Raw genomic sequence first — 24,699 nt, 5'->3', positions numbered from 1 at the left:
AAACCTGCGCAGATGGAGGCTGCACAGCCTCGCTGGGCAACCTGCTTCACTCCCGGACACTCCTCGTGGGGAAAGCCTTTCCCAAGATCCAGCCCAAAACTTGCTTTTCTGCCTCTGTCTGCGGGCTCTCCAGCCTGCACCACGCTGCAGAGCCTGGCTCTGACTCCTCAGTAACCTCCTTGTCGGAGCCATCAGGTTGCTGCTGTGTTGGAAGCTTCTCTCCTAAAGGCTGAGCAAGCCTCAGTCTCTCCTCAGCTCCCTCCTTGCAGGGCAAGTGCTCACAGCATCACAGAATGACAGAATGGTTGAGGTTGGCAGGGACCTCTGATGGTCATCTGGCCCAACCCCTGCTCGAGCAGAGCCGCCTAGAGCAGGCTGCCCAGGACCATTTCAAGGTGGCTTGTGAAGATCTCCAAGGCAGGAGACCCCACAGGCCAGGGCTCCATCGCCTCCTCAGTAGAGAAGTGCTTCCTGATGTTTAGACAGGTTCAGCTCATGACCATCCCCATGCCTTCCCCCCTGAACTTGGGGCAGTTTGTTGAGGTCTTTCATGTGCTGTGGGCCCAAAACTCACAGCAGCGTCCAGATGTGGTTTAACAGGTGCCAAGTGGAGAGGGGGCTGATCCCCCCTGGCCTCTCTGTGCCCCTGTGCCCACAGGCTGGGTGCTGCCAGGCTCTCCCTGCTGCCAGGGTGTCCTGCGGCTCCTTGTCCTGCCTGCTGCCCACGAAGACCCCCCAGGACATTTTCCCCAGGGCTGTTTTCCCAGCTGGGCAGTCCTGGCCGGTGCTGTTGCAGGGCTGTGTCCTTCCTGAAGCAGGACTTGGCACTAGTCCCTACCGAACATCATGCCGTTCCTGTCGGCCCCTTCTTCCCACCTGCCCAAGGCCCTCGGGGTGGAGTCTTGCCCTGGTGACAGTTTCCCCAGCCTGGTGTCACCCTGGAGCAGTTTCCCCAGCCCGGTGTCACCCATAACCTTCACGAGTGGGCGCTCTGCCTGCACCGGGCCATTGCTGAAGACGTTCGGCAGGAGAGGGCCCAGGGCCCAGTCGATGGCGTTGCCGCATGGGGCAGCATGGGTGGTGGGGACAACGGCAGAGGCGGCGGTGGTGGCAGTGGCGGTGCCGTGCTGGTGGTGCGGTGGGAATGCCGCCCAGCCGGTTCCTCTGCGGAGGCCCGGGCAGCCCCAGGCCAGGGCCGTGTCGCAGAGGCGTTGGTGGGGATCGGCCCCAGCAGCACCCATGGGACTGGGGCAGCAGCCCACGCGTTGAGCCACCCCGCGCCCGCCTGCTCCTCGCTGTCAGCTGGCACCTGCAGCGCCAGGTCCCAGGGCTGGGGACTCTCCCGTCCCCACAGGCGAGGACCTGGCCGTGCCTGCATGGCTCCGCCGCGGAGGTGAGCGGGAGCAGCGTGGAGGCTCTGGGGGGCGGTGGCAGCAGGGGGGGCAGCAGTGTCACCCCGGTGCTCCCGGCACTGCTGCGCTCTGCGGGGGGCCGGGGCAGGAGGGCAGCGGGGGGCAGGCGGGCACTGCGCCCCACACCACGGCCCGGCTGCGCCCACGCGCGGCCAGCAGCAGGCTCCGGCGCCAGGGCGCGGGGCGCGCACCCCCTCTTTGGCGGCGCCTCCGCTCGGGGATGCTCTCGGGGCGGGATGCGGTTGCCGTGGCGACAGCCGGGTACCCCCGGGATGCGGGGGGGGCGCGCCCGGAGCCCCCCCACTGCAGAGCCACAGCCCGGGCGCGACCATTGGTGGCGGGGGAGGCGGGGGGGGCGTTCCCGCGGGTTCTCCCCACGGCAGCGCGCGGGGACCCCCCGGGGACCCCCCGGGGCGGGCAGCGGGACGTGGGCGCTCTGCGGCGCGCTGCCGCCCCGCGGGGTCCGCGAGGGGGGTCCCCGCGCGCCGCCGTGCCAGAAGCCGGCGCCGGGCGCCCCCCCGCAGTGGTGCGGGCCGCTCTGGCAGATGCGGCTGCGGACCGTGCCCAGCCCTGGCGCAGTCCCTGCCGCGCCGGGCCGAGCCGAGCCGAGCCGAGCCGCGGCGATGCGCCCTGCCGCCCCGCCGGCTCCGGCTGCCCGCGGCGGGGGCTGAGCCGAGGCGAGCCGAGCCGGGCTTGAAGGTGACAGCGGGGCCAAGGGGCGGGGCGGGGGGGCAGGACGCGGCTGGCACGGGTGGGGCCGGGACAGCGCTGGCACGGGTGGGGATGGGGGGCGGCCTGCGCGGGGCTGCGGGGCGGCGCCGGCCCGCGTGGGGGGGGGCGAGCGCGGCCGGGGGTGCGGAGAGGCCCGGGCCGGCGCGGGGGTGGGGAGGCGGGGGGGGTAGCGCCAGGGCCAGGCCCGCGCCGTCCCGGTGCCGGTGCCCCCCGTGCCCCCCCCGGGCGGGGCGGGCGGGCGGTGACGTCGCGGTGCCGGGCCCGCACAATGGCCGTCGGGGCGGGGCCGCGCCGGGGCCTGCAGCCGTGGGGCCGCCGCAGCGCCGTGAGCGGGGACGGGGCGGGGGGGGTCGGGCGGCGCCGTGGGGTGGGGGCGCGCGTGGGGGGCCCCTCGGGGCGCGGGGAGCGCGGGGGCCGCGGGGCGGGGGGGGAGCCTCGTCGTGGGGCGGGGGCGGCGCAGCGGGTGCGTGCCTGGCCCCCCTGCGTGGGGTCGGGCACCCGTGGGGCGGGCGGGGGGGGGGCGGCGCTGTCCTTGGTGGGGCGCGAAGGCGCCGGGCGTGGGCCCGGGCCCCGGTCCGGGAGCGGCTGGGAGGGGGCGGGCCGCGGGGCTCCGTGGGGCGGGGGGGTGGGTGTCCTGCGTGGGGGGCAGCATTCCGCGGGGGGGGGGGGGGGGTGTGCCTGCTGCCGGCCCCCGGCACCGCGCTGTGGGTCTTGGCCGTGGGGCGCTGCGCCTGGGGTGGGAGTAGGGGGGCCAGCGGCCCTGCTCGCCCTTGCCTGCCCCGTGGCGCATGGGGCGAGGGCTGCGGCTGCCCCCGAGCCCTGCGGGGTGAGTGCATGCTGCGTGCCCAGCCCACGGGGCCGGTGTGGGGCTGGGGGTGGCGTGGGGCTGCTGACCCCCTGACCACCCCCGCCTCCAGGCCGAGCGCCGTGGGGCCGCGGGAACGCTGCCATGGCGAAGCGGGAGGCCAGCGCCAGCCCGGTGGTGCGGCAGATTGACAAACAGTTCCTGGTGTGCAGCATCTGCCTCGACCGCTACCGCAACCCCAAGGTGCTGCCCTGCCTGCACACCTTCTGCGAGAGGTGAGGCCCTGCCCCACGGTGCCCGTCCACACCCCACCGCGGGGTTGGCACTCCCCACTGCAGTCATGCGGTGTCCCCACTGTGCCCCACTGCACCCACATGGTGCTGTGCCGCATGCCGTGGCGTCCCTGCTGCACCCCCGTTGTGCCCCAGTGCATCGCTGCTGCGTCTTGGTGCAGCCCTACTGCATCCCCGCTGTGCCCTGCTGACCCCGAACCGCACCCCTGCTGCATCCGCACTGCACCCCACCTTATCCCCATTGTGCGCTGCTGCATCCCCGCTGCACCTTGTTGCACACTCATTTCACCCACACTGCATCCCCACTGCATCCCCTCTGTCCTGCTGCCCCCAAACCTCACCCCCACAGCATCCCTGTTGTGCCCCACTGCATCCCTGCTGCGCCTCGCTGCACGTCTCTCACAGCATGCCCACTGCTACCCGCTGTGCCCTGATGCTTCCCCCCTGCACCACGCTGCATTACCCACAGCACTCACCGTGTGCTGTGCTGCATCTTCTGAAACACTTTCCCTCCCAAACCTCCTGCCAGAGCTGAACCAGGGTCCCAGTGCACCCCCAGTGCCTGCACTGGATGTCCAGACCCCTGATGGGCCCCCTGCATCCCAATGCTCCCCACTGCAGCACCCCCGCCTACTGCCAGGGCCCCACTGCATCCCCGCTGTGTCCCCACTGCATCCAGCTGTGTCCCTGCTTGTGTCCCCCCGCTGCACCCCGAGCCCCACTGCACCCCCCTTGCCGTACCCCATACATCTGTACTGGCCGCTTCCCTCACTGCACCTCCTGCAGGTTGGCTGGGTCACTGCGCCCCGTAGCGTTCATGCTGCATACCTGCAGCGCCCTCACTGCACCCGTGCTGTGCCCAACTGCATCCCCCCAGCATCCCCCTCCCGCAGCTCCTGCAGGAGCTGAGCTGGGGCTGCTCTGTCCCGCTGCATCCCTGCTGAGCCCACGCTGCGCCTCGCTGCATTCCTGCTGCCACCCAGCTGCACTGCACTACGTTCCCACTGCCCCACTGCCCCCTGCCACATCCATTCTGCCTTCAGGCTGCATCCCCACCACGTCCCCATGGCATCCGCACTGTGCCCCGCTGCATTGCACACTGCATCCCTGCAGTGCACTGCTGCCTCCAGGCTGTGCAGCACCACACGCCCCTGCTCCCTCACTGCTCTGCACTGCAGCACCCCATGCACTGCCCAGGCCACTCCATGCTCCCAGTATGCCTGCCCCCCATCTGCCAGAGGGGAGCAGAGCCCCACTGTGCCCCCTGCACGTCTCGACTGCAGGATGGGGTGAAAGCCCCCCCACCCGGGGGTGGGGGCCACACTGCCCCCACGGCCCTCACCCCGTGGGCAGTGGGGTTGTTTCTGCCCCACAGTGCAGGGTCTGGCTGGTGGGGGGCTGCGGCATGGCCGGGGACTCTGTACTGATGTCTACTCTCTCTGTGCCCCCCAGGCCCCTGGCAGCACCTGGCGCTTCCCTGTCCCTGCCCGCATGGTCCTGTCCCATCCTGTCTGTGTCTATCTGTGGGTCCAGCCCCATGTCGGGGCCCAGTGGCCAGCTCTCCATTGGCACTGCAGCGCTGTGCCCCCCTCACCCCCAGTTGTCCTGCTGTCTGTCTGATACCCCAGCCCTCTTCCATGCTCCTTCCCCATGCACCCTGATGCACTGTGGCATAGCCCGTGTCCATCCTTCTGCCCCATGTCCTTTCTGTTCCCCAGCCTCTTCCTCTGCTCCTGTCCTGTGCACCCTGAGGCACTGCGATGGAGCTCCCCATCTGCCTGTCCTGCTGTCTGTCTGCCCTTCCAGTCCCTTCCTCTGTTCCTGCCTTATGCTCCCCAGTGCATGCTGGCACAGCCCCCATCCGTCTGTCCCCAGCCCCATCCCTGGCTCCTGCCCTGTGTGCCTCTGTGCACTGTGGCACAGCCCCATGTCTGTCCGCCTGTCCCCCCGGCCCCTGTCTGTCTGCCCAGCCCCATCCTGCTGCCCCGCACACTGCCCTGTGCCCACATGGCGGTGGCCCTGACCCTCTCGTTGTCCCCGTTCTGCCCCAGGTGTCTCCAGAACTATATCCCGCCCCAGAGCCTGACCCTCTCCTGCCCCGTCTGCCGCCAGACCTCCATCCTGCCCGAGCGGGGCGTCGCGGCCCTGCAGAACAACTTCTTCATCACCAACCTGATGGAGGTGCTGCAGCGTGACCCTGACAGCCGTGGCCCCCACCCTGGCAGGGGCTGGACCCCGTCAGCGCCGTCACCGGCCAGCCCCTCTCCTGCCCCAACCACGAGGGCAAGGTGGGTCGCGGGAGGGGGGGGCAGGGGGTACCGGTGAGGGGGGGCCCTGAGTGCCGGTGCCGCAGGTGATGGAGTTTTACTGCGAGTCCTGCGAGACAGCCATGTGTCACGAGTGCACGGAAGGGGAGCACCGGGAGCATGTCACAGTGCCACTACGCGACGTGGTGGAGCAGCACAAGGCGGCCCTGCAGCAGCAGCTGGAGGCCATCAGGGGAAGGTAGGGGGATACTGGGGGGGGGCACGGTGGGGGGGAGTGGGGCCCCGGGGTCCCCGGCCGCGTACCTGTGCCCAGCCCCGGCTCTGCAGGCTCCCGCAGCTGGCAGCCGCCATTGGGCTGGTGTCAGAAATAAGCCAGCAGCTGGTGGAGCGCAAGAACGAGGCCGTGTCCGAGATTGGCAGCACCTTCGAGGAGCTGGAGAAGGCTCTGCAGCAGCGTAAGGGCTTGCTGGTGCGGGACCTGGAGGCCATCTGCGGGGCCAAGCAGAAGGTAGCGCTGCCCGCCCCTGCCATGCTCCCCTGAGCCGCCACTGTCACGGCACAGCACCTGCAGGGACGTGGCTGCCGGTGACCCTGCCGTGTCCCCAGGTGCTGCAGGCACAGCTGGACGCGCTGCGCCAGGGCCAGGAGAACATCCTCAGCAGCTGCGCCTTCACTGAGCAGGCGCTGCACCACGGCACGGCGCCCGAGGTGCTGCTGGTGAAGAAACAGATGAGCGAGCGGCTGAGCGAGCTGGCCAGCCAAGAATTCCCTGAGCACCCGCACGAGAACGACCAGCTTGACTATGTGGTGGAGACCGACGGCGTCCGCAAGTCCATCCTCAACCTGGGCGTGCTCATCACCACCAGCGCCACGGCGCACAAGACGGTGGCCACCGGCGAGGGGCTGCGGCACGCGGTGGTGGGACAGCCCGCCTCGCTCAGCGTCACCACCAAGGACAAGGACGGGGAGCTGGTGCGCAGCGGCAGCGCCAGCCTGCGCTTCCAGGTGACGGGGCCGGACGGCAGCGTGGCTGAGAGCGAGGTGCTGGACAACAAGAACGGCACCTACGAGCTGCTGTACACGCCGCGTGCCGAGGGCGACTTCCTGCTCTCCATCCTGCTCTACGGGCAGCCCATCCGTGGCAGCCCCTTCCGCGTCCGCGCCGTCAAGGCCTGCGACGTGCCCCCCTCCCCAGATGACGTCAAGCGCCGCGTGAAGTCGCCCAGCAGCGGGCACATCCGGCAGAAGGCTGTCCGGCGCCCCTCCAGCATGTACAGCAGCGGCAAGAAGAAGGAGAACCCCATCGAGGACGAGCTCATCTTCCGTGTCGGTGAGCGACGGTGGCGGAGGGGCTGCGGGAGGCGCGGGGGGCGCCGCTGACGGCTGTGTGTCCCTGCCACAGGGAGCCGCGGCCGGGAGAAGGGCGAGTTCACCAACCTGCAGGGCATCTCCACCTCCAGTGCCGGCCGCATCGTGGTGGCCGACAGCAATAACCAGTGCGTGCAGGTAGGAGCTGATGGCGCTGCCGCGGCCCCCGGCCCCCACCCTGGCTGAGCCCCCCCCGTCTCCCCAGGTGTTCTCCAACGAGGGGCAGTTCCGGCTGCGCTTCGGCGTGCGGGGCCGCTCCCCGGGCCAGCTGCAGCGCCCCACCGGCGTCACCGTGGACATGAACGGGGACATAATCATCGCTGACTACGACAACCGCTGGGTCAGCATCTTCTCCCCCGAGGGCAAGTTCAAGGTGAGGGGGGGGGCCCGGGCGGGGGGCGGCGGCTCGGGACCCCCCCTGATGTCTCTGATGCCGCAGACGAAGATCGGGGCCGGGCGGCTGATGGGCCCCAAGGGCGTTGCTGTGGACCGCAACGGGCACATCATCGTGGTGGACAACAAGGCCTGCTGCGTCTTCATCTTCCAGTCCAACGGCAAGCTGGTCACCAAGTTTGGGAGCCGCGGCACGGCCGAGCGGCAGTTTGCAGGTACACTCGATGGTAATACACCGATGGGCAAGTTCCCTCTTCCTTACTGCATGCCTTTGGCTGCCCGCTGGCTCGGGGCCGGGCTGGGTGAGTACTGCATGCCTTCCCTGTGCCGGCGGGAGCCGACCCAGCGGCACCACGGCACCTGGGGCTGGGGCTGGGGCTGGTGTGGGCTCTGGGCTCGGGTGGTGGGGCTGGTGCTGGGCCCGGGTTCTAGGTTCCAGTGCTGGGTCTTCTTCTGGGTCTTGACGCTGGTGGGGGTGGCTGGGCTCCAGGTTCCAGTTCTGGGTCCTGGGTTCTGGATGTGGTGCGGGTTCTAGGCCTTGGTTCTAGGTCCTCGTTTGGGGTTCTGTTTCTGATGCTGGGGCTGGGCTTGGGTTCTAGGTTCCGGTTCTGGGTCCTGGATCTGGGCTCTGGCTCTGGGTCCTGGCCATGGTCCCTGGTTCTGCCCCAGCAGTTGGGACACTGGGTCCCCCTCAGGTCTGGGCTCCCTTGGGACCCTCTCTAGCCACCCCGGGGCCAAGCACTGCCTGCACTAATGCCCTTGCAATGGCCTCATGGCTGCCTGTACACACTAACCCCACTAATCTGTGCTGGTGCTGGTGCTGGCACAGCACCCGGGGCATCCCCATTCCCATGGGCAGGACCCCTGTGCTGGGCGCCCGGTGTCCCCATCCCCACCTGGGCTCAGCGCTGCTCCCCCAGGGCCCCACTTCGTGGCGGTCAACAACAAGAACGAGATCGTGGTGACAGACTTCCACAACCACTCCGTGAAGGTGAGCCCGGCTGCGGCAGGCAGTGCCAGCGGCGCGCCCAGCGCCGTGCCCGTCCCACTGTGCCACTGGCCCCGTGCCAGCAGCCACTGACACCCTCGTCCCCAGGTGTACAACGCGGACGGTGAGTTCCTCTTCAAGTTTGGGTCGCACGGGGAGGGGAACGGGCAGTTCAACGCCCCCACGGGGGTGGCTGTCGACGCCAATGGCAACATCATCGTGGCCGACTGGGGCAACAGCCGCATCCAGGTGGGAGTGCGGCCCCAGCGCGGGGTCCTGCCTGTGGGGGGCTGGGGCAGCCCCATCCCTGTGCCCACAGCCCATTGCCAGCAGGGGGTCCTGGGCAGAGAGCGGGGTTTGTGGCCCTGAACAGTGACTTAACAAAGGGCAGATCGGGGAGCAGAGCAGGGACAGGGTGTGCACCCACACCGGGGGGGTCACTGGGGCGGTGACAAGCTCTGTGCATCCATGGGGACTGCTGGGACATCTGGGGCATGAATGGGTGAGTGTGCCCATGGCGGATATAAGGGCTTGGAAGGGGTGTGTGCCCACGGGGACCATTGGGGTGGGGGTAGGGACCTCGTGCCCATGGGAAGCCGCAGGACAGAGATGGATCCTCGTGCCCATGGGGGCCCTCATGTTGGGGATGGGACCCTGGGGCTGCTGGGCAGGGCTTGGACAGCCAGGGCAGGGCCAGGTCCCCGGGTCTGTGGGACCACAGGGGCAGGGATGGGTGCACGGGAGGGCACAGGGCCAGGGTCACAGCATGCTCTGCCACCGCCCTGCAGGTCTTTGACAGCTCAGGCTCCTTCCTCTCCTACATCAACACGGCGGCCGACCCGCTGTACGGGCCGCAGGGGCTGGCGCTCACCTCGGACGGACACGTGGTGGTGGCTGACTCGGGCAACCACTGCTTCAAGGCCTATCGCTACCTGCAGTAGGGGCAGCGGGGACCCGGGGGGCAATGGTGCCCACCCCACGCGGGAGCCCCCGCCGCCCGCACTGCCCCTCTTGTGCACTTTATCCCCACGCCAGGGCAGCCGGGCCCAGAGCAGGGGCAAGGATGGGCATGGCTGGCGTGGGGCGGGGGTGGCCGTGTTCCCCCCACGGCAGCGCCCGCGGGGCTCCCTGAGGTGCACGGGGCGAGGGGGCCGTGGGGCAGGCATGGGGCGGCCTTGCAGCCCCCTGCAGCCCCCTGCTGCCGCCGCACGCCCGGCCGCGCTCGCACGCTCTGTATGTACAAAATAAAGTATTCTGAGGGTACCGTCGCCCCCGGAACGTGTCACCGGCTGCGGCCCCCCCACGCCGCGGGGCTCAGGGCTGGCATCCCACAGGACGGGACGGGACGGGGAGCTCTGCCGGGATGGGTGCGCCCCAGGGACCCCGGGACTGGGGGGGGTGGCAGTACCGGGGGGTGCCCCGGGAGCCGCGGGGTCCGTGCCCCCCACCCATCCCCCGCCCCCTTGCCCCCCCGCCGCGCCCCGGGCTGCCCGGCACAGGTCGGGCTGACGGCTCCTGCCCGCGGGGCCGTGCCAGAGCAAACAGAGCCGGGCCAGGCGCTTCCCAGCACGGGGGCAGCTGATGGGAAGGGCTGGGACGGCGCCAGCGCCGCGCACCTGCGGGGGCGCCTTGCCCGGCCCTGCCCAGCCCGGCTCGGCCCCGAGCGGGGGCTGCACCGGTCCCCACCGCGCCGCGCCCCCCGTGTGCCCCCCCGCCGGGCTGCGGTTTTCTTTCCCCCTTTTTCCTCCCCTTCCCCCCTCGACCCGGTGCGCCTGCCCCGGCCCCTCCGGCCGAAGGTTGCGCGGGGCGGTCCGGGTTGAGCAATGGGGCAGGGAGGTTGTGCAAGGCCCCCCCTATATAGGGCCGGCGGCGGCGGCGGCGGCCGCGCACACCATGGGGGTCCCCGCCGCTGCCCTCTGCCTGGCCGCCGCCCTGGCCCTGGGGTGCGCCCGACCCCTGTGAGTGGGGGGCGGGCGGGGGCTGCGCGGGGCAGGGCTGTGGGGACGGGGGGATTGTGCGGGGCGGGGGGCTACAGGGCAGCGCGGGGCGCGAATGTGGCCGTTTGGGAGGGGTGCGCGGCCGCCCCCGTCCCCAGGACCCACCTGCCTGTCCCCAGGACCCACCGCAAACCCGATGCGTCTGGAGGAGGGCACCCCCATGGGGCCGAGTCCCCCGGCAACGACACCGGTGAGAGCCGTGGGGAGGGAGGGGGGTAGAGGTGCGCGTGGGGTCACACAGGTACTGGGGGGTGCGGGGGGGTCCAGGCACAGGGTGCCATGGGCACGCTAGGTGCTCTGGGGCAGCAGGCAGGACCCGGGGGTCAGTCCCAGGGGTCCGTGCCAACCGTCTGCCCCCCGTGCCCCCCCAGCCCTGGCCCAGCTCTGTGGGGATGAGGGTGGCTTTGACGCCGCAGCACTGACCGAGAACGGCACCATGCTCTTCTTCAGAGGTGGGGCTGGGGCACCTGGGTCGGGGTCAGGGGTATGGGAGGAAAACGTGGTCTGGGGGGGATGGGGCTGGCAGCGGGAGTGTGGTAATGGGCTGTGGGGGAAGTGGAATTTGGGGAGGTGGAGGAATAGGAGGGGTGTGGGTGCTGGGGGGAGTGGGTCTGGCACTGGGAGGTCTGGAGGGGAAGTGGGGGGGAAGTGTCCAGGGGAAACGGGGGGGGGGCTGGAGTCCATAGGGGCAGATCATGGTGGGGACCAGAGGATACAGGGCATGTGATAAATGAGGGGTGGAGGTGGGGCCCTGGGAGAAAATGGGGGGGGGCGGTGCTCCCATGCCAAGGCTGGGCTAGGAGCAGGGCTTTGGGGTGGTGCGGGGGGGCAGTGCCAGGGCCCATGCCACCTGCTGTGGGGCAAGCACAGTGCCCCTGCCCAGGCAAGGAGGTCTGGGAGACCTCGCCGCGAGGACCCCAGCCCCACGGCCACCCCCTGGCTGTGTCCTGGCTGGAGCTGGAGGGCCCCGTGGACGCGGCGCTGCGCATCCACCGCCGGCAGCACCCTGAGGAGCACCAGAGCCTCTACCTCTTCCAGGCACGGCTGCGGGCTGGTCATCCCGGGCTGGGGGGGCCTGGGCTGGGGGGCCTCCCGCGGCCCTGCTCCCTGGGGTCAGGGGGATTGACCCTGTGTTGATCACTGCCCTTGGGGTTGGCCCGTGGGTGGGTGGTGCTGGCAGGGACAGTCCTGGGGTCCCATCCCACAGTTCGGGTGCTGGGGGTCTTGTCTGTGACCAGCCCTGTGGGGCTGGGTGGGGGCATGGATGAGACCCGTGGATCTCAGGCTGTGGGGCACGTTGCAGGGCGAGCAGGTCTGGGCCTATGCTGGGGGCCAGCTGCGCCCTGGCTTCCCCCGGCGCATTGGGGACGAGTTCCCAGGGGTCCCCGGGGGCCTGGACGCTGCTGTGGAGTGTCATCCCGAGGAGTGTGGCGGGGAGACCATCCTCTTCTTCAAGGGTGAGCATGGCCCAGGTGGGAGGGTGGTGGCGGGGGGGCACCGTGGGGCGTGGAGGGGCTGGAAGTGGCTCAGGTGCTGGGGGCTGTGCCGAGCCGTACGAGCCGTGCCGTTCCCCTGCGCAGGGGACAAGGTGTTCTCCTTTGACCTGGCGTTGCGGGTGACGAAGCAGCACATGTGGCCGTGGCTCGGGCCCTGTGACGCGGCGCTGCGCTGGCTGGAGCGCTACTACTGTCTGCAGGGGACCAGCTTCCAGCGCTTCGACCCCCTCACTGGCGAGGTGCCCCCCGGGTACCCCCGTGACCTACGCGACTACTTCATACCCTGCCCAGGCCGAGGTGAGGGCCCCTCCTGGGACCGTCCCAGGGTCCCACGTCCTGGGAACCCCTGCCCTGGGCACTATCCCATGGTCCCATGCTGATGACCTGCACTCTGGGGACTCACCCTGGGGACCTGCACCCTTATGACCTACCCTTGCGATGTGCACTCTGGGGACCCCTCCCCTCCTGCAGGGCCCTGACCCTGGGTGCCAGGGCTCCAGGACTACGGTGGCCAAGGGACCCTGAGGTCCCCACCCTGCAGCAGGGTCCCTGCTGGCTGTCCTGGCCCCCCGCCATCCCCATCCCTTTCCCTGTTCCTGCTGCCACTGCTGCCGCTGCCCTACAGGCCATGGTCACGGGAACGCCTCGTGGGGGGACGCCGGTGACCGCTGCAGTGGGTTGCCTTTCCAAGCCGTCATCTCCGATGACACCGGCCGCATCTACGCCTTCCGTGGTGAGGGGTGCTGACGGGCCATGGGGTCGGCAGTGCCTGCGGCAATGCGGGGGGCTGCAGGGCCATGCTGTGGGGTGGAGGGCTGTGCTCCTGGTTGCTCTATGGGGCCATGGGTTGTGGGCTTGGCTGTGCTGTAAGGCTGTGGGATTGGGGCGTTGTGGGCTGTAGGAAATAGGTTTGTGGTCCTGGCTGCACCATGGGGCTGTGGGGCAAAGGGAAGGGGGCTGTGGGGCAGGGCCGTGGCTGATACATCCTGCAGGAGGACTGTTGTTCCGGCTGGACTCGTGGCGGGACGGGTGGCACGCCTGGCCCCAGGGACACAGCTGGCCAGGGCTGCAGGGCGAGGTGGATGCTGCCTTCGCCTGGGATGGACGCACGTACCTGATTCAGGTGGGACACCCCCGCGGCACAGGGCTGCTCAGGGACATCACCCCTGGCATGGGGGCTGCTGAGGGGACGTTGCTGCTGGCACCAGGGCAGGGGGGGCAGTGGCACGGTGCCACCCACGACTGCACTTCTCCCAGCCCCCAGCCAGCACCTCCAGCCACTCCTGAGCTGCCTCCAGCCGGGGGCCTCCATAAGGCCCTCCCCATCCCTGATGTCCCTGCCCACCCCATCCCTGTCCCATGCCCCATCCCTGTCCCCATGGACATTCATGACCATTCACGTGCCCATCCATCACCTTCACCACTCTCCGCAGGGCTCCCAGGTCTCCATCTACCTCTCGGGCCAGGGCCACCGGCAGGTGGAGGGGTACCCAAAGGCTCTGCAGGATGAGCTGGGCGTCCCCGTTGCAGACGCTGCCTTCACCTGCCCCAGCTCTGCAGAGCTCTACGTCATCGCAGGTGGGCAGCGGGTGTGCTGGCACCATGCTGGGGCCAAGAGTGGGTGCAGGGCAGCACCGGGGGTCCCCGGGCTGGGCCCTACAGCACCGGGTGACGGCAGCTGTGCCGACAGGGGACCGCATGCGGCGTGTGGACCTGACACAGATGCCGCGACATGCGGGCGAGCTGCTGCAACTGCCCCACGATGGTGTGGATGGCGCCATGTGTACTGCCGACGGCGTCTTCCTCTTCTGCGGCGACAGCTACTACCAGTACCGCAGCGTGGACGAACTGCTGGGGGCGCGCCTGCCTGCCCCCCCCAAAAGCATTGCTGTCGACCTCTTCCGCTGCCCGCAGTGACCGCAGCCCTTCCTGCTTCCCGAGCATGCAATAAAAGCCAGGGAGCCCCCGAGGCCCTGCTCTGATCTGTCCAGGGCTGTTGCGATGGGGAAGGAGTGTGGGGGGGTCAGCACAACTGTGATGTGTCCTTGCCTCCATCCCATCGCCAGTTGATCCCTATCCCTCTGTGGATACCCCAGTGGGTTACCCCATAGGGTCTGGGGGCTACTCCCCACAGGCTGGGGCATGGCGGCAGCACCCCCAGGGGCAGTGGAGCCTCCAGTAGGGTGCCCTGGGCGGGCCGCAGGGGAGTCCCAGCGGATGTGGGGGGGCAGCCTGTGTCTGTGTCAGGCCTTGCCATGCCACATTGCTCTGTGCTGTACTGTGCTGTGCTGACTGATGTCAGGCTGTGCTCGCCCTGCCCTGCTGTGCTGGGTCAGACCAGAACGCACCGTACTGTACCCACACCCATACACGTACCACAGCCGTGCCACGCTGTGCTGTACCCATCTGCTGGAGGGACAACCCAGCAGGGCATAAGTAATCCAGGAGGTTCCCAGAGTGTGTTAGTGATAACTTCCTTCTCCAAGCAATAGAGAAGCCAATGAGGAGAGGTGCTCCACTGGAGCTCATCCACACCAAGGAGGGGCATGTTGGGAATGGGAAGATCAAAGTCAGCCTTGGCTGCAGTGACCAGGAGATGGTGGCATTCGAGATCCGTAGGGCAACGAGGAGGGTGCACTGCATGTTCACAACCCTGGACTTCAGGAGAACAGACTTTGGCCTCTTCAAGGACCTGCTCAGAAGAGCCCTGTGGGATATGGCCCTGGAAAGGAGTGGACCCCAGGAAAGCTGGTTAGAATTCAAGGATCACCTCCTTCAGGCTCAAGAGCAGCCCATTCCAACAGCCAGGAAGCCAGGCAAAAATGCCAGGGGACCTGCATGGATGATTGAGGAGCTCCTGGCCAAACTCAAACATAAAAAGGAGGCCTACGGAGGCTGGGAGCAAGGATGGGTAACCTGGGAGGAACACAGCAGTATTGCCTGAGCAGCCAGGGACGTGGTTAGGAAAGCTAAAGCCCAGATAGACCTGAATCTGGCCAGGGATGTTGAAAAGAACATGAAGGGCTTCTATGAGTACTTTGGTGATAAAAGCAAGGCCAGGGAAAATGTGGGCCTGTTGTTGAATGAGTTGGGGACCTGATGACAGAGGACAAGAAAAAGGCTGAGGTACTGAAGCTCTTCTTTGCCTCACTCTTCACCAGGAAGACGGGCCTTCGTGAATCCCAGGTCCCTGAGACCAGGGGGGAAATCTGGAGCAAGAAGAATGTACCCTTGGTGGAAGAGGATATGGTCAGGGAACACTTAAGCTCACCAGACACGTAAAAGTCTCCAGGTCCTCACGGGGTACCCCCACAAATGCTGAGGGAGCTGGCTAGTGTTATTGCGTGGCCATTCTCAATAATCCTTGATCAATCATGGCAACTGGGAGAAGTGCCTGAAGACTGGAGGAAAGAAAATGCCAGTCCTGTTTTCAAGAAGGGCAAGGAGAACCTGGGAAATTAGAGGTGGTCAGCCTCACCTTGATCCCGGGGAAGGTGCTGGAGCCACTCATCCTGGAAACCACTTCTAGGCACATGAAGGGCAAGAATATCATCAGGAGCAGTCAGCATGGATTCACCAAGGGAAACTCATGCTTGACCAACTTGATAAGCTTCTATGATGAAGTGACTGGCCTGATAGATGAGGGGAATGCAGTGGATGTAGTCTGCCTAGACTTCAGTAAAGCGTTTGACGCTGTGCTCCATACGATCCTTGCAGACAAGCTGGCGATGTATGGGCTGGATGGGCAGACAGTGAGGTAGATCGAAAACAGGCTGAATGACGGGACACAGAGCGCAGTGGTCAGTGGCGTGAGTAGGGTCAGTAGTCAGCAGGCTAGTTGGAAGCCAGTAACGAGTCCTGGGGGTCAATACCATGTCCAGTCCTGTTTAACATCTTCATTAATGATCTGGGTGATGGGGCAGAGTGTAACCTCAGCAAGTCTGCAGATGGCACAAAACTGATAGGGGTGGCAGATGCACCAGGGGGTTGTGCTGCCCTCCAGAGGGACCCAGACTGGCTGGAGAAATGGGATGACAGAAACGTCATGGAGTTCATCAAGAAGTGCAAAGTCCTGCCCCTGGGGAGGAACAAGTCCAGGCACCAGGACATGCTTGGAGCCCCCCAGGTAGAATGCTGCCTGACAGAAATGGACCTGGGGGGCCTGGTGGACATAAAGATGCTGAAGGGACTGCACCTTCTCTGATATGAGGAGAGGTTGAGAGAGCCGGCACTGTTCAGCCTGGAGAAGAGAAAGCTTGGGAATCTCATCAGTGTCTGTAAATACCTGAAGGGAGGGTGCAAAGTTGTTGGAGCCAGGCTCTTTTCTGTGGTGCCTGGTGCCAGGACAAGAGGCAGTGGACACAAGCTGAAGCACAGGAGGTTCTGTCTGAACATCAGGAACCATTCTTTACTCTGTGGTGCACAGTGAGCTCACCTTCAGCAAATCTGCGGATGACACGAAACTGGGACGGAGCAGCTGACGCACCAACGGCTTGTGCTGCCATCTGGAGGGACCTGGACAGGCTGGAGAAAAGGGCTGACAGGAACCTCATGGAGTTCATAGAATCATAGAATATCCTGAGTTGGAAGGGACCCACAAGAATCATCGAGTCTGATTCCTGGCTGGTCCCAAAGGACCACCAAAATTCAAACTCTATGTCTGAGTGCATTATCCAAACGATCCTTAACTCCAGCAGCTCAGTGCCGTGACCACATCCCTGGGCAGCCTGTCCCAGTGCCCGACCACCTCTGGGTGCAGAACCTTTCCCTAACACTCAGCCTGGTCCTCCCCTATCCCAGCTCCATGCCGTCCCCTTGGGTCCTGTCGCTGTACCCAGGCAGCAGAGCTCAGCGCCTGCCCCTCCGCTCCCCTCGTGAGGGAGCTGCAGGCTGCCATGAGGCCTCCCCTCGTGAGGGAGCTGCAGGCTGCCATGAGGCCTCCCCCCAGCCTCCTCGTCTGTGGGCTGAACAAAGTGATTTCAGCTCCTCCTCATGCGCCTCGCCCTGCAGACCCTTCCCCATCTGTGTAGCCCTCCTTTGGGCACTTTGTAATAGTTTTATGTCCTTATATCGTGATGCCCAAAGCTGCACGCAGTACTCAAGGAGAGGCTGCACCAGCGGCTTGCCTTGACTGGCTAACAGTGCCGTGCCTGGGGCATACCTCCTGGTACCCTGGGGTACCCTTTTGGCTGCTAGGGCACACTGTTGACTTGTATTCAATGTGCTGACAACCAGAACCCCCAGACCCCTTTCTATGGGGCTGCTGTCCAGAGTCTTGTCCCCCAGTCTGTACATATAGCCAGGGTTGCCCTGTCCCAGCTGCAGGACATGGCACTTGCTCTTGTTAAACTTTTTTTTTTTTTATAATTTTTTTTTATAATTTTTAATTTGTCCAGATCTCTCTGCAAGGCCTTTCTACCCTCAACAAAGTCAACAGCTCCTCCCTAGTGTTGTCTAGCTCCTCATAGTGTTGTCTGCAAGCTTACTCAAAACACCTTCAAGTCCTACATCAAAGGCATTTCAAGAGAACTGGCCCCAAAATGGCGCCCTGGGGAACCCCACTAGTGACTGGCCATCAGCCTGATGTAACCCCATTTACTAGCGCCCTTTGACCTGACCCACCAGCCAGTTCTTCACCCGTTGCATTATGTACCTGTTAAGCTGTGTGCTGGACATTTAGTCCTGAAGGACACTGTGAGAAACCATATCAAACGCTTTGCTGAAATCCAGAAAGATTACATCAGCTGGCTTCCCTTGATCAACTAGGTGGGTACCCTTGTCATAAAAGGAAATTAAGTTCTTTACGCAGGACCTTCCCCTCATGAACCTGCTGTTGGCTATGACTTTGTGCTTTCCAATAACTCCCAGAACAGTTTTCTCCATGATTTTTACCAGGCACTGAAGTGAGACTCACAGGCCTGTAATTCCTAGGGTCTTCTTTCTTGCCCTTCTTGAAAACTGGGACAATGTTTCCCAGCTTCCAGTCGACTGGGACCACTCCAGATTCCCCAGACTGTTGAAAAATAATTGTGAGGGGTCTTGTGCTGACATCAGCCAGCTCTCTGAGTACCCTGGGGCGGATCCCATCGGGCCCCATGGACTCGTGCATCGAGCTGGAGCTCGTTTTAAGCAGGAGCTGAGCAGCGCCCTGGCCCCAGGGGGGGGTCCATCCCCATCCCCAGGAGGTGCCCTCTGGGCCCCAGGCAGCACTGCTGTGCCGGGCGGGTGCCGGAGCCCTGGCACAGGCTGCCCGGAGAGGGGCTGGGGGCTCCTCCGCGGGGTCTCCAGCAGCCGCCGGGACGTGGGGCTGGGCGAGCGGCTCCGCGGGGCCCTGCTGCCGTGCCGTGCCGTGCCGTGCCGTGCCGTGCCGTGCCGTGCACTCAGGCGCTGCCGCGTGCCGCCCCGCACCGCTCCCCGCCGCGCCGCGTTGCTCCGTGCTGCCCTCTGCTGCCCGGTGCCGAGCCGGGCCGAGCCGAGCCACCCTGCTCCGTGCCGTACCACGCTGCACCGTGCAGTGCTGCCCCAGCACCCTCGTGCCGCACCGCGCCGTGCCAGCCCGTGCCATCCCATCCCGTGCCGTGCCGTGCCGTGCCAGCCCGTGCCATCCCGTGCCATCCCATCCCGCGCCGTGCCATCCCGTGCCATCCCGTGCCGTGCCGTGCCATCCCGTGCCGTGCCGTGCCGTGCCGTGCCGCCCCGCAGCATCCCACGCCGCCTCGCGCTGCTGCATCTCGCGCCGCCCCGCACTGCCCCGCACCGCCCCGCACCGCCCCGCACCGCGCCGTGCCCGCTCCGCTCCGCCCCGCCCTCGGAAGCGGAAGCCGACCCCCCCGCCCCCCGGCAGCGGAGCCGCCGCAGGTACCGGAGGGGCCGCAGCGGGGCCGCTCCCCCCGGGACTGCGCGGGGGGGGGCCGGGGCCGGGGGTCGGGCGAGAGCGGCTCCGGGCCCGGCGCAGCGGGGGCACTGGGACGGGGACGGGGCCCGGGGGGCTGGGGGCGGCTGCGGGGGGCCGGGCTCGGCCGTGGGAGCCGGGCAGGACCGGGCCCTGGGGCGCTGCGGGGCTGAGCCCCACGGCGCGTGGGGCAGGGTCGCGGCTGCGGGGCCGCCGTGGGCTGAGGGCGGCCCGGGGCCGGGGGGGCGGCTGGGGAAGGGCCGGGGGGCAGGGGGGGCACCCCACCGCCACTGCCGCCCCCGCTGTCCCCGGTGCCCCCTGCCTGCAGGCCCCATGGACACGGCGGAGCTGGCGCCCCGGGGGCTGTAGGAGCCTCCGCCACCACAGGTGAGGGATGGGGCTGGCCCCGTGGCGGGGCCCCACGGGCGATGCTGGCCCCACGGGTGGTGCTGGCCCCATGGCAGCCGCTCCCCGTGGTGACGCTGGTCCTGCCGGTGTCTCTGCTGTCCCCAGGCCCTGCGATGTCGGGGTCCCTGAGCAAGCGCAGTGACCTGGCCAACGACAACAGCTGCCTGGGGCTGAGCCTGGCGCTGCAGGGCCCCCCCGAGCACGGGGAGCTGCTGCTGGCCAAGGCCCCCCCCGGCTCGCCCCAGGGCCACCACCTCCATGGGAGCACGGAGCTGGGGGGCGGCGGGGGCCCGCCCCCCCCGGCCGGCGAGGAGCCCGCCAATGCCAAGTGGGTGAAGGAGGGTCAGAACCAGCTGCGCCGGGCAGCCGAGCGGGACCAGAACCGCAACGAGCTGGGCCCCCCCCCCGAGGAGCTGGAGGTGGCCGCACGCAACGCCCGCAATGCTGCCGGCAGGGGGGCCCTGCTCATCGACCTGCGGGGTGCCCCCGAGGAGGAGGAGGAAGAGGAGGAGGATGATGACGGGGACGACGCGGAGGATGGGGACGGGGACTCCACCCCGGTGCAGAGCGACCCCGCCACGGCCGAGTCAGAGCCCAGCGGGGAGCGGGCGCCGCGTGAGCAGGGCCGCAGCGCCAGCCGTCTCTTCGGGGCGCGCAGCGGCACTGCCAGCGACGAGGACTCCAGCTGGGCCACGCTCAGCCAGGGCAGCCCGGCCGGCAGCTCCCCCGACGACGCAGGTGGGCCCCGCGTGCCCCCCACTCGCCTGCCCCGCGGCTGCCCCTGCAGCCTCCAGCCCAGCACGCTGCCCCATCCAGCTGTGCCCTATCCAGCTGTGCCCGTCCAGCTGTGCCCCATACAGCTGTGCCCCATCCTGCTGTGCCCCAGCCTGCTCCTCTCAGCCCTGTGTCTTTGTCTACTCTCCCCAGCCTTGCACCCACTTCTGCCCCCAGCCCTGCCCACGGCTCCGTGGCACGCACGCCGCATCGCTCCCTTCTGTGTGGTGGCCCCCGCCGGGCTGTGCCCCCCCCGTGCCGGTGCCAGTCACACATCCATCCGTGCTGCGCCCCACGGCGTGCTGTCCCAGCGCAGTCACCCAGCATCCTCCCGGCTGCGCGTCCCGATGCGCTCCCCATTGCACCCCCCCCCGGCCGCGGGGGTCCCCCACGGTGCCCCAGCTCCCCGTCCCCACCTGCCTCTCCCCCTGCCCCTGTGCCCCCGAGCCCCGGCTGCCCCACGTAGCCCCCGGCCCCCCTCCGCGCGGCCCCTGCTGTCCCTGGCGCCCCCTCCCTCCCTCCCTCCCGCAGCATCCCTGTCCCAGCCCCCCCCATCTGCGCATCCCCGCCCCCCCCCACCGGCGCGTCCCAGTGGCGGCCCCTGGCGATGCCGTCAGCGGTTGCCGGGGAAACGCCCGGTCCAGCGCGGCCCAGGTGAGCGCTGCCGCAGGGCCCGGCCGCCATGGGCTGCCCCGGGCCCCCCGGGATGGGGCCGGCAGGGAATAGCCGCGAGCCCTGCACCGCTGTGGGGATGGGCGCTGCCGCGGGGCCTGCTGAGCGGGGCGGTGCTGGGCAGGGGCCGTGGGTCCAGGCTCCGCGGCGGGATGGCTGCGGGGAGCTGGGGACGGGGGTCCTGAGGCGCAGGGGTCTGGGTGGGGGGGCTCCTGGTGCCGCTGGTCCCACGCCGTGGAAGGGGCTGCGGGCTGGGTTCCGCGGGTGCTGGGGGGCGCTGAGCGCAGCGTGGGCCTCGTGGCCGTCGCCCTGCTGGGCACGGCTGGGCCTTGGTGCCTGCTCGCCTGGGAGGGCTCCCACATCCCCGCAACCCCGTGGGCCGGTGTTCGGGTGTCCCGCCTGGCCTGGCCCCCCATCCTGGTGGCCACTGGGACTCCTTTTCTTACGGCAGCAGGGTCCTCTGCCCTGCCTGGCTGTGCCCCCCCGCCATGTGGCAACACCCCCCACATGGCGACCACCCCGGGGTCCCCGCCCGGCTGCGTGGGGCTGCAGGGGTCCCAGCCTCGGTTCCCCCCTGCTCCCCAGACTCCTTCTGGACCCGGAACTCCTTCGAGACGGACTCAGACCTGCCTGCGGGATGGATGCGGGTGCAGGACACCTCGGGCACCTACTACTGGCACATCCCCACTGGCACCACGCAGTGGGAGCCCCCGGCAGGGCTTGCCCGCGGCTCCCAGGGCAGCACCCCCTGCGAGGAGCAGCCGGTGAGTCGGGGAACACAGGCTGTGGAGCTGCCCCATGGCATTTGTCCTGAGCTGTCCGCTCTTCCCACAGCTCGCCTGGACGGGCTTCGCTCCGGCTGAACGCTTTGGCAATGGCGATTTCTGGAAGGTGAGGGGCTGTCGGGGCCGGGGACATCACCTTCTGCGCCCGGCCCTGCCACCCTCTCTCCTTCCCAGGACCCCACGGCAGAGGAGGCAGATGGCGAGCCTGGAGTGCAGGACGCGGAGCCACTGGCACCAGACCCGGCCTCGCCGGGCATCAGGTGGGGATTCGGGGGCTTGGTGGGGGCTGCGTTGACCAAGCTGGGGCGCAGGGTTCCCCGTGCGCAGGGAGCAGCTGGTGGCAGCCGGTGGCATGCGGTGACAGCCCCGCTCTTGCAGTGCGGTCCTGGCTGAGGAGGACGAGCCGGGCTCCAAGGTAGGCTGGGACAGCGGGGGCTGAGTGGGGCCGCCCTGGTGGTGGGCTCCTGCCCAGCTCCCCTGGCCCCTCCTACCCCGGTGTCATGGGGATGTGGGGGCCCTGGGGCGGTGGCTGTGCTGTTGCCACTGTGGGGGGGGCTTGGCTGGATGGAGTGCTGCCTCTGGCCCCCCCGGTGCATGGGGCCGGCGGGGGCCAGACTGCGCCCACCCGGGCCGTGCCCCGCAGAGCTTCCCTGTGCGCTCGCTGGGCTGGGTGGAGATGAGCGAGGAGGAGTTGGCGCCTGGGAGGAGCAGCGTTGCCGTCAACAACTGCATCCGCCAGCTGTCCCTGCACCAGCATGGAGCGCCGGGTGCCTGGGGGGGGGTGAGTGCCTCCCTCCCCAAGCACAGCATCACCCCTGGCCCCCAGCACATCCCCTCTATGCCCTGCATGCCGTGCTCTGTCCCTGCACCCCTCACCCCAGGCTGCCCCTGGCCTGACACGGCCCCCCCAGGGCCGGGCCATGCTGCTGCTCCTGCAGAGCCAGACGCTGAAGCTGGTGGACCCGCAGGACCAGACCCTGCTGCACGCACAGCCCGTGGCCAGCATCCGTGTCTGGGGCGTGGGGCGTGACAGTGGCAGGTGGGGGCGTGGGGCCAAGGGCTGTTCAGGGTCTCCTGGGAACGCAGGGGGCATGCAGGGGTCCCCATGGGATCTGCAGGGCCGGTACAGAGGGGGGTGCGCACGCACGGGTGTCTTGGCACGCCGGGTGCAGGCATTGCTCCAGAGCTGGGGCGTGGGGTGGGTCCCTGAACTGGGGGGGGTGCGGGGACGTCCTGTGCGTGCGGGGTGCTGGGTGCATCCATTCGCATGCGGGATGCGTGGGGGGGTCTCTGTACTCTCAGGTTGTGGGGTCCTGGGGCAGGTGGGGGTCCCGTGGGCTGGGTGCTGCCCTGTGCTGGTGTGCTGGGCCCCATGCTGGGGGTGTGTGTGTGCACCCAGCCCCCCTGACTCTGTTCTCTGGCTCTCTCCTGCTGCTCTGGCCGGGCACCCAGGGAGAGGTATGGCAGCGCCGCGTGCCCCCAGCCCCTGCCCACGCTGTGCTGGGGGGCCTTGGTGGCGGTGGCCCACTCCTTGTGGGTGGGGGGCAGGGGCCCTGGTGGCCTGTGGGGGGTCCCTGAGCGCAGCCCCTCCTTGCAGGGACTTTGCCTACGTGGCCCGGGACCAGCTGACGCAGATGCTCAAGTGCCATGTCTTCCGCTGCGAGAGCCCCGCCAAGGACATCGCCACCAGCCTGCATGAGGTCTGCTCCCAGGTGAGCCCAGGGCTGCCCCGGGTGCTCCCTCCCACCCCTCTGTCCCCAGGCTGCCTGTGCCGGGCAGAGGTTGGGGGCTGCATCGTGACAGGCTGGGGGGGGTCCGTGGCCCCCCTGCTCTCCCCAGATCATGGTGGAGCGGCGAAGCACCCGGGCGCTGGCTAACGGCCTCTCCATGGACTCCTCCAGGATGGTGGAGATCCCCTTCCAGGGTATGGCTGGGACCCGGGGAAGGGCGCAGGCACCTGGGGACTGACCGTGTCCAGCCTGTGCATGCAGCGGGGGTTGGGGGCTGCACACGGGCAGTGCCGTGGGGCTGCAGGGGCCGTGTGGGTGGGCACACAGGGCAGGCAGGGGGGCAGCAGGCTGTGCGCGGGCTGGCCGTGGGGCTGTTGGGTGCAGCTGGTGCAGGGGAGATGCTCGGGGCGTGCGTGGTGACCCTGCCCCGTGCCCGCAGTGGAGTTCCCGGTGCCCAAGAGCGAGGTGGTGCAGAAGTTCCCGGTCTGCTACCTGGGCTGCGTACCTGTCACAAAGCCCGTGGGTGAGCCTGGGGGGCCGTGGAGGGAGGCTGGTGTTGGGGTGTGCCCTGCACCGGGAATGGGGCCCTCTTCCCCCCTGCCCGCCCCGAGCCCCCACCTGTCTGTCGCAGGCATGGATGTCATCAACGCGGCGCTGGAGGCGGCGCTGGCCACCAGCAGCAAAGAGCATTGGACCCCCATTGTGGTCAACGTGGCACCTGCCACGCTCACCATCACCCATGAGCAGGTGTGACAGCCCCATCCCCGTCCCCGTCCCCATCCCCATCCCTGTCCCCATCCTCATCCCCATCCTGGTGGTGAGCCCGGTGCTGTGCCTGCAGACGGAGGCGGTGCTGTGCGAGTGCCGTGTGCGGTTCCTCTCCTTCATGGGCGTGGGCCGGGACGTCCGCTCCTTCGCCTTCATCATGGCCAGCGCCCCCGGCGCCTTCTGCTGCCACATGGTCTGGTGTGAGCCCAACGCGGCAGGGCTGAGCGAGGCGCTGCAGGCTGCCTGCATGGTGAGTGTCCCTGGCCCCGCACCCCCCCGCTGCGCCCCCGCGGCCCTGCTCACCCCCTGTCCCCAGCTGCGCTACCAGAAGTGCTTGGACGCCCGGCCCCAGGCCTCCAGCTCCTGCCTGCCCGCGCCGCCTGCTGACTCAGTGGCCCGCCGGGTGGGCTCCACCGTCCGCAAGGGCGTGCAGACCCTGCTGGGCAGCCTGAAGCCGAAGCGCATGGGGGCACAGACGCCGTGATCAGAGCAGAGGGGAGTGACCAGACCCCTGCCCGCCCCATGCTCCTGCCTGCTGCAACCAGGACGGGACTGGGACGGGGCAGCTGCACCGGGTGCCGTGGGGCACATGCCTGCGCCGGGGCACGTGTGTGTGTGTGAGTGTCCCTGGGCGGGTGGCAGCAGCGTCCCACGTGTGGGTCCCTGTGCTCGTGCGTGCCTGCAGGGTGGCAGGGCCGGGCCCGGGGCCCTGTCCCGTGCACAGGGTGGCCTCACCGCCTCCTGGGACGGGCGCTGCCCAGCCAGGGCGCAGGCTGCCTGCCCGATGCATGCGGTCTAACCTGCAGTGCGGGGGCCCTGCCAGGGCTGCCCAGCTCTGGAGCTGCCCCTCCTGCTGTAACAAAGATCTGTGTTGTACTAAATAATTAATAAACCCATTCCACCAGCCCGGCCCAGCCCC

General features: G+C 68.2%; 3 protein-coding genes across 3 annotated transcripts; all 3 read left to right on the top strand.

Annotated features, from left to right (window-relative positions):
- Positions 1-1,990: 1,990 nt before the first annotated feature.
- On the top strand, positions 1,991-9,515 carry TRIM3 (tripartite motif containing 3). Its single transcript, XM_050714962.1, is given in 13 exon segments — positions 1,991-2,111; positions 3,062-3,224; positions 5,294-5,460; positions 5,463-5,530; positions 5,596-5,747; positions 5,837-6,017; positions 6,116-6,839; positions 6,912-7,015; positions 7,083-7,250; positions 7,317-7,485; positions 8,191-8,261; positions 8,367-8,507; positions 9,047-9,515. Coding segments are annotated over 12 exon segments (2,229 nt in total). The 5' UTR covers positions 1,991-2,111; positions 3,062-3,093; the 3' UTR covers positions 9,200-9,515.
- Positions 9,516-10,119: 604 nt separating this feature from the next.
- Positions 10,120-13,781, top strand: HPX (hemopexin). The gene is made up of 10 exons (XM_035569526.2): positions 10,120-10,216; positions 10,375-10,445; positions 10,627-10,707; positions 11,139-11,293; positions 11,559-11,712; positions 11,836-12,048; positions 12,377-12,484; positions 12,744-12,874; positions 13,185-13,329; positions 13,442-13,781. Exons 1-10 carry the CDS (start codon positions 10,152-10,154, stop codon positions 13,666-13,668), a joined length of 1,350 nt encoding a protein of 449 aa, XP_035425419.2. The 5' UTR covers positions 10,120-10,151; the 3' UTR covers positions 13,669-13,781.
- A 4,780-nt stretch (positions 13,782-18,561) lies between these two features.
- Positions 18,562-24,690, top strand: APBB1 (amyloid beta precursor protein binding family B member 1). Its single transcript, XM_035569522.2, has 15 exons — positions 18,562-18,609; positions 18,972-19,030; positions 19,157-19,789; positions 21,083-21,261; positions 21,332-21,388; positions 21,457-21,542; positions 21,661-21,697; positions 21,926-22,063; positions 22,194-22,321; positions 22,880-22,994; positions 23,122-23,206; positions 23,452-23,535; positions 23,644-23,759; positions 23,854-24,030; positions 24,097-24,690. Exons 3-15 carry the CDS (start codon positions 19,165-19,167, stop codon positions 24,262-24,264), a joined length of 1,995 nt encoding a protein of 664 aa, XP_035425415.1. The 5' UTR covers positions 18,562-18,609; positions 18,972-19,030; positions 19,157-19,164; the 3' UTR covers positions 24,265-24,690.
- Positions 24,691-24,699: the final 9 nt, after the last annotated feature.

This window comes from Cygnus atratus, chromosome 1, assembly GCF_013377495.2.
Source record: "Cygnus atratus isolate AKBS03 ecotype Queensland, Australia chromosome 1, CAtr_DNAZoo_HiC_assembly, whole genome shotgun sequence".
Taxonomy (NCBI): Eukaryota; Metazoa; Chordata; class Aves; order Anseriformes; family Anatidae; genus Cygnus; species Cygnus atratus.
The sequence above is the reverse complement of the archived record's forward strand: the minus strand, read 5'-3'. Positions and strand labels throughout refer to the sequence as shown.

Coding starts and splice junctions, on each gene's coding strand:
- HPX (XM_035569526.2), top strand. CDS start 10,152: ATGGGGGTCCCCGCCGCTGCCCTCTGCCTGGCCGCCGCCCTGGCCCTG. Junction 12,485..12,743: donor CCGCATCTACGCCTTCCGTG/GTGAGGGGTGCT, acceptor TACATCCTGCAG/GAGGACTGTTGTTCCGGCTG. Junction 13,330..13,441: donor AGAGCTCTACGTCATCGCAG/GTGGGCAGCGGG, acceptor CTGTGCCGACAG/GGGACCGCATGCGGCGTGTG.
- APBB1 (XM_035569522.2), top strand. CDS start 19,165: ATGTCGGGGTCCCTGAGCAAGCGCAGTGACCTGGCCAACGACAACAGC. Junction 23,536..23,643: donor ACCTGTCACAAAGCCCGTGG/GTGAGCCTGGGG, acceptor TGTCTGTCGCAG/GCATGGATGTCATCAACGCG. Junction 23,760..23,853: donor TCACCATCACCCATGAGCAG/GTGTGACAGCCC, acceptor CTGTGCCTGCAG/ACGGAGGCGGTGCTGTGCGA.